The sequence below is a fragment of the Poecilia latipinna genome, unplaced genomic scaffold, assembly GCF_001443285.1.
Source record: "Poecilia latipinna isolate Pla-1442-1.1 unplaced genomic scaffold, P_latipinna-1.0 Scaffold196, whole genome shotgun sequence".
Lineage (NCBI taxonomy): Eukaryota > Metazoa > Chordata > Actinopteri > Cyprinodontiformes > Poeciliidae > Poecilia > Poecilia latipinna.
The window spans coordinates 124,271-131,899 of NW_015112812.1; the positions used below are offsets into that span (position 1 = coordinate 124,271).

The window sequence follows — 7,629 nt, forward strand, 5'->3', positions numbered from 1 at the left end:
CAGAGAGAAAAATGACTTTGCCACATATTAGCTCTGCTTGAGAAACGACCATTAAGTTGTGCAACCACCCAGGTTCATTATATTGGAGTTTATCAAGCCTGCCATTTCATATGATGATCGTTCAGACATCATCATCTGAGCAGTTCTGAGGGAGAGAACTTTTTCACTGATCAAGCACCTGATTGAAGACTATCTGTGCGATCCTCTCATTATCCTAACATCCAGTGAACACTGCAGATGTTTTTTTTTTTTTGGATCAGTCTCTGACGTGCGCACGGGCGGATGAGTCAAACCTGCGTCAGACTTCGTCGTGACTTTCCATAGTAATGTTTTGTTTTTTTGTTTTTTTTCCCGCCCCACAACACGGCTGAAACCACGTGGAAATCAGAGGCGAGAGTGAGAGAAAGTCATTTGGAGAGCATCATCCGGCAGGAGAAGTGAGACAAACGGAGGCGATCGGCCGGTTAATCGCAGTTTTAAGCGGGGGAACTTGTGGCTGGCGTTGAGCTCCTGCGTCAGACTTTACGCACCGTGCGCTGTGAGCGGCTGGAGGCTCTCTGTTGAGTTCGCATCTAGCAGCGCGTAGAGATGCTGCATGCAGAGACGGTGGCTGAATGAACGCAGCATACATTCACCCAGGATTTATGCAGCCACACCGGCCCGATCCGCAGACCGCAAAGAAGGTAGGACCTACCACATCGTTAGTGTGCTCCATTTTCTCCTCTTTCTGTTCAGCATTTAGTTTTTTGTGTGTGTTATTATAGTTTTTGCGAGGCGCTTTTGGTCACAAGACAGAGAGGAGTGGCAGCATTCAGCTCCTCACCTGACGAACAGCCCGGTTGGTTATTCGGCCCGCGACATTAACACTTGTGCTGATCAATCCTCCCTTTCCGACGCTCAGTTTTATGCTGACTTCCGTTTGCATCCCTGCATCGCTGCTAGGGGCTTACTTTGACCTTGACGGAGGTTGTTATCCACGTACGGAATCTGTCCTCCAGCTCTCGCCTGACTGACGGCTGGATCTTCTCAGTCAGCTGTTGTTCCTGATCTAACATTCAGTTCAGCAGCCAATCAAACAGAGTCTGATTTGCACTGACTCCATTTTCAGCCTGGAGTTGGTTCAAATCTAAAAAAGCCCAACAGATGAGATGAGCCGTGCGTGATGGCTGCCTCCCTGACTGATACTGGCAAAAGATGCGACTGCAGATCCATCACCTACTCTCCGTCCCCCCTCCACACACTTCACTTTTGTCACATGCAGCTCATTGTTATTTCCTTCGGGGGGATGTATTATCATTGTCTGACCATCTGAGATAACGAGAGGAGGGAAAGAGGGAGAGAGAGACGTAGAGGAGCACTGATGCTGCGAAGATGGGATTTCAATTTTTCAGAAAGAGCCCATCGCTAGGCAACCACAGCAGATGCAAGTGGAGCAAAGCGTCATGAGGAACCTGTTTGGTTGCATCATCAGCTCCAGGGGGTCTGTGGAAACTCGGGGATGTAGCTGAAGGAAGATGCAGGTCTTGGTACAATCCTCTCCACCCTCTGGATGAAACATTTTGGGGGGCCTTGCAAAAGTGTTTATATCCAGTTGTTTAGTTATTTCTTAAAAATTAATTTTGTCATGTTACCACTACAAATTCAATATGTTTTAGAGGAATTTCATGAGATAGACAAACAAAAAGTAGTGCATCATTATGAAGTGGAAGGAAAATGATAGTTTGCTTCCTTTTGTCAATCGTTTACCCGTCTCTACAATTACAGCTGTTATGGGGGCTATATTTCTAACAGCTTTGCTCATGTATACCTTGACCATTCTAACACATTAATATGTTTCGTGGTTCTGGTTGTATGTTTTGGTTTGTATTCCTGCTGGAAGCTGCAAGTTCTTTATAAGGATTACCCTGCATTTGCCCTCTGATCAGCTAAAGAGTGGCATCCCCACAGCATAATGTTGCCACCACCATGTGTCACCTTGGGGGTGGGGTGTTCAGGGTAATGTGTAGTGTTTAGTTCAGGCTATTGCCACATATAAGTTGTGTTTAAATTGAGTTTAAGTTGCACAGTGGTACATAACGTCAATCTGAGGCATTTTATCGTCTTTAGTTGCACACTAACTTGTGAAATTGGAAACTTGTCATTGATTAAATTTGACCTTCTGTTTGCTTTCCTGTTCAGTTGTTCAACATAATTGAAAACTATTTTGGGAAACAATTAGAGCACATGTGTCAAACTGAAGGCCCGGGGGCCAAATCTGTCCCTCTGTAGCTTTTTATGTGGCCCTCTAGACTCAAACTCACATCAATAAGTAACTCCAGTTTTTCACAAATCCACAAAATTCAAACAAAATCAACAAATCCCCATTTTTTATTTTATTTTACTGCACATTTTTTTCAAAATTGGTTAAAAACATTGGGTTTAATTGACTGCTGCCTCAGCCTTACTTGATGCTAAGTTATAGTCCGTGATTGAGACAGCGAGTAATAAAAAGTCACATTAATGCAAATATAGTAGGAATCCCTTGCAAATATTTCTAGTTGTGATTTTGATTCCAAAAACAATCACAAAATCCAGGAGGAACTGCTGTTTATTAATATTTTAACTGTTCAGTGGGTTTTATCATTAAAATCGTCATTCAGATGTTTGAAATGGGTCGAAATGAAAACGTGTTTGACACCTCCGAATTATAAATCATACCCAATCTCTACACTTTGGGTAGTTTCCCACTTTCCTGATTTTTCTATCTGTGTGAAAACAGTGCACAGATCAAATCTGAGCCTCTTTCTTCGCGCGGACCTTGTGGATGAATCAGTGTAGTAGTTGTGGGCTGCAGTCCTGGAATGTGCGTCGTGCACCCTGCCTCGGAGCCATGTGTGTGTCGTGACTGCTGAGGAATGTGGATGTGTGAGCGACTCGTTCAGCCCCTCAGACGACCTCAAACGTCAGGCTACCGTTCTTCAGGACCGACTGGAATCTGGGCTCAGATATCTGTCGGCTGCATGTGCTTTCAGATTAAGCTCCTTGTCTTCAGATCAAACACCTCTGACTTTTCTTCTCTGCCCTTGAGCTGCCGGAGCAAAAAGTCTCACGTTTTGCTCTGCCTCAGCTTTGACAGTCTGCTCATTCATTTTCTACCTGCACAGCTGCTGTTCTGGCATTTAACAAAAGTCACCTGTGTCAGTAATGTGTTAGGCTTTCTTTAGCCAACCTTTAGTTAATTAGCACAAGAGCAGCTAACTTACGCCCTGTGCATTTCAAACACTTGCTTCAAATGTATAATGCTGGAGCTAAATATGTGCATTTAATATTATGGAGGTTGGGATTGGTTTTTGGGTTCTTTAGTGAGTTTTAACACAAGATGAGAGGAGACATTGGAACAAAAGCTATGTTTGCAGAAATCCATAGTTCTTCTCCAACTATTTTGTCCCAATTTTTATAAGATATATATTATTGTTTTTATTTCCCCAAGTTAGAATGGTACATTTTAACATTATTTAATTACAACACCATCAAAAACATATTTCACCAATTCAGTTTAAAAATTGAACCATTAATTTATAGACATATTGATTATGTTTTGCTGCGATTACTTTGAAAGCATCAGCTCAGTCCTCACTTTGTTAATCTCCCTATATAATCTTTAATGACCTTCCTTTATCAGTCTTTCCTGATGCTTTAGGAGATTTTTACTTCCACTAAACTTTCCAATAATATGCCTGAATACCTCAATCTGTGCACTGTCAGAGCTCCTTTCAGAGCAGCAGTCTGTATCTCGGTCCAGGACATTAACTCAATGTTTTCATGATTTTGTCTGCCGCAACAGAAAATGTCTGCAGTGAAAAGTTTTTTTAATGATCGTATGGAATCATCACATTTTCAGAGAAACCATATTTTAAGCTTATGCCAACATAATCATCAAAATTAATAGAAACAAACTATTTAATTATTTTAATCTATGTGCATGAGTTTCACATATTGAAATTAAAAACTGAAATTAATTAGGCTTTTGACGTTGTAGATCTAATTAATTTAATTTCACCTCTGCAAGGCTGAATTGCTCTGCGTTTACTGTAAGGTAAGAAAATGTTACATGAAGACGTTTGCACATTTTACCAGATACTTGTGGATCTGTTAGGCACACGATGTGTGGAAATTTTGTGGAAAATGATATAGAAAGTTATCAAATCAAATTTTTGTAATGCAAAAAGAGCAATAAGAAGTGTTCCCAATGTCTTCAGTTTTAGTTTTATTTCCATGTAGCTTTATTTATGTTTAAGGGTGAAAACAAAAGCAAAAAAAAAAAATTGAAATATTTAAAAAGTTCATTCGAGGATTTTTGCCGTGATGAAGAAGCGAACATTTGTAAAGAAGAAAAACAAACTCCTGCCTGGGTGAGGTGTGAAATTTAAGTGTTGACAATTTGTTGTTTATTTGTTGAAATAATTATTGGAATTACTTTATTAAATGTGGGCTGTGCAAGTAGTCAAATGATTCTCACTTTTCCTTTTTCTATCTCTGCAAAATATAGAGTGATAAAAAAAAAACCATAAAGCAACAATGAATGAATGTAGGAACCATTGAAAACAGACGAGGTTTTGCTTGCTGGACAGACCAATGCTAAACCAGTAGATTACTGGTTTAATCAGTTAATGGCCATTAAATCCTCGTAAATGTAGGACAATAAAACTAATCGATCACAGTTTCTCTTTTGTTAAGTAGTTAAGGTTCTATATGCCGTGGAAAACCCAACATGCTTTTCTCAACTAAAAAAGAAAAATTCACCATTACTCCAGAACGTCACATTGTTTCACACAGTAATAAAAAAAAAAAAACCCTGTTGACAACGTGTAAAAGCGTGTATAAGGAAAAAAAAAGTCATTAACAGCTGATTAAAGCTCAGAGGGTTTAGTTTAGTTGTGCTGCGTTTTCCTGAGAGACACACAGACCATTCACTGCTGTTCACATGACTCAACTCTGGTATAATGGGCTTTACTGTGAAACGGATTGTAATTCAGTCTGGGAGATTCAACTGCTGTAATGAAGTGGATTACAGAACGGCCTCATGGCTCTCAAGTGCTGCTGTTTAAAAATACTTCAGGTTTTAAACAAAAACCTAACTGCTTTGTTGTTGATTTATAAAGTTTCAGTAAAAATCTATGTCTGCTTTTTCATTTCATTTCTGCTAGAGACATTTTTTCACATGCAACAAGATACTTTACATCTTTTATTTTAAGATTTTAAGTCATTAATCAGCTGGTGAATGTTTATGAGATGGATCCAATCACCAATTCATCAGAAAACTAGAGATCTGGTGAGGAAATGTTAGGAATAATCCTGGATTTTCAATCATAATTTATCTCCTGTGAAAGATATGTGCTTTATGTTAGCAGGTATTTTGCAATTGTTAACCATTTTCTGTGCCTTGTGTCATGTTACAAGTGTAGCAAATTGTCTTCAGATGTCAACGAAGACCACCTTTGTGTCACTGAGTCTCAGTGTGAGTCCAGCTGTTCGTTAGAGGAGATTGGTGAACAAACAGATTCATAGAGACAAGAAACGCAGCAGACAGGCCAGGAGAAGTTTAAATCAGGGTTTGGCTGTAGGATAATATTGTTCACCCCATCATCTGAAAATAAAAGAGTACAACAGACCTGAAAACCTACCAGAGATTAATCGCTCAGTCAGCAGGTCAACTGGTCAATAAACTCCACAATTTTGGTACTACATGGAAGAGAGGCGGTGAGAAAGCCATAGCTGAAAGAAAGTCATTAGAAATCTGATGTGCAGATTGCCACAAAGCATGCAGGGAAAACATGGACAAGAATGGACTCTGCTCAGATCCGACCAAGATGGGATGTTTTGGTCGTCATGCAAAAGGTTAAGTTGCAGAGACATCCTGAACATGCTTTCTCCATGGCGAAACACAATGGTGTCAGTATGGTGCTGTGGGAACACTTTTCTCTAGCTGGGAGGACGTCAGACTTGGATGGAGCTCAATAAAAGGCAAAACTGTGAGGATTTGAGTTTTTTGTGTATTTATTTCTAGGTTTTTCTAAGTTTATTTAGTTCTGTTCCCCTGTGAGTCTGTGATGTCCTGTCTGCTCCTCAATTGTGTACCTAGTCCCCCTGATTACTCCCTGTGTATTTAAGCCCACCTGTTGTCTCTGTTCTTTGTCAGATCCTTGTGTGTTTGTGTGTCACCGTCAGTAGTCGTCACAGTAGAACTGATAAGTCCTGTGTCGACTCAGCTCTCGTTTTCAGTCTTGTCTTTTGAGTTGCTACTGGTATTTAGCTGTTGCTAAGCCTTCTGCCGTGCTGCCTGAACCGGACTGTTTTGAGTCACTTTCTTATTAAACTTTTCATCATCATCATCTCAAACTGGGTTCCTGCGTTCGTTCTCACCATCACAAAACCGCCACTTCATGACAAAAACGTGGGAATTTTCTAAAACATTGAGCAAATGTCTCAATTGAGCTTAAAAGTTTGGTCATACCGGTTTACTTTAAAATTAACAATATAAGACTTAAACCTCTTAAAATACACTTTTTTTGCGTAAAATGTGACATTTTGTTCTATATGACGTCTCTTCACAGATTTAGGAAAAGCACAACTTTCTCATCCCGACACACACCAACTTGGCCGCTCTTCTGCCGGACATCCTCCTCTTCGCTCCCCGTCATCAGCCTCCCCTCTGAAGGAGCTCCGTCGTTCGCAGCAGCCATGCCAAAAAACACCAAGGTGACTCAGCGGGAGCACAGCAATGAGCCGGTCACAGAGTCTGTGGCTGACCTGCTGTCCCTGGAGCACCCCATGGATTATAAGAGCAGTCAGATGAGTATGGGTCTGAGTCCCGGGTCCACCGCCCCAGGAAGGTCTCTGCTCCCGGAGCAGGACGCCGAGGACGGCCGGCCGGCGTGGAACAACAAGCTGGAGTACATCCTCGCTCAGGTCGGCTTCTCGGTTGGCCTGGGAAACGTTTGGAGGTTTCCCTATCTGTGCCAGAAGAACGGTGGAGGTAAATGGATGACTGCATGTGTGAGAGTTTGTTGTCTGTTTTACATAAGCAAACTTTGCCAGTAGACTGTAGTTTTGTTCTTTCTGGTTCTGGTTCTAAGCGAGATCCAACAATAGACAGCTCTCTAACTCACTGGTTAATTGCCAGCCTATGTCTCCGGGTTAATTCCTCAAAGTGCTGCATCTTTGCCCTGAAACTGTTTGTTCTGTTATGATTTGGTTTAACACGCTCACATATTCATGACAAGCAGTAAATCCAATGATCTGCTGATTTGCTTTACAAGGCAATTCGCAGCAGATCATAGAGGCATTCAAATAACTACAGGGAATGTAACTACTGTTAACAAACTGCCTGTTTACACACAAAAAGAAGTCATCATTAAGAAACCCAGGCATAAAAAAGACATCTTGGTATGAGATGAACTGAAACAGGATAATTATACACTGTAGGTTTCTATCATCTTGTTTTACACAAAACCAGGGCAGGAAACATCTTCCTGTCTAGTCTGGAAATCTTTTTATTCATCCACACAGATGAAAATGTGATCTGTTTTACCTCTGGATGACCTTGGATGACAAAATTATTGTGCCTAATATTTGAAATATATTTAATAT

General features: G+C 40.8%; 1 protein-coding gene across 1 annotated transcript in view; it reads left to right on the forward strand.

Annotated features, from left to right (window-relative positions):
- The first annotated feature begins 265 nt into the window (after positions 1-265).
- slc6a17 (solute carrier family 6 member 17) overlaps positions 266-7,629 on the forward strand; it is a 26,480-nt gene continuing 19,116 nt past the window's right edge. Inside the window, exons 1-2 of the mRNA XM_015030931.1 lie at positions 266-683; positions 6,594-7,015. Coding sequence (XP_014886417.1) covers positions 6,721-7,015 — 295 coding nt within the window. The 5' untranslated portion in view covers positions 266-683; positions 6,594-6,720. The remainder of the gene's footprint in view (positions 684-6,593; positions 7,016-7,629) is intronic.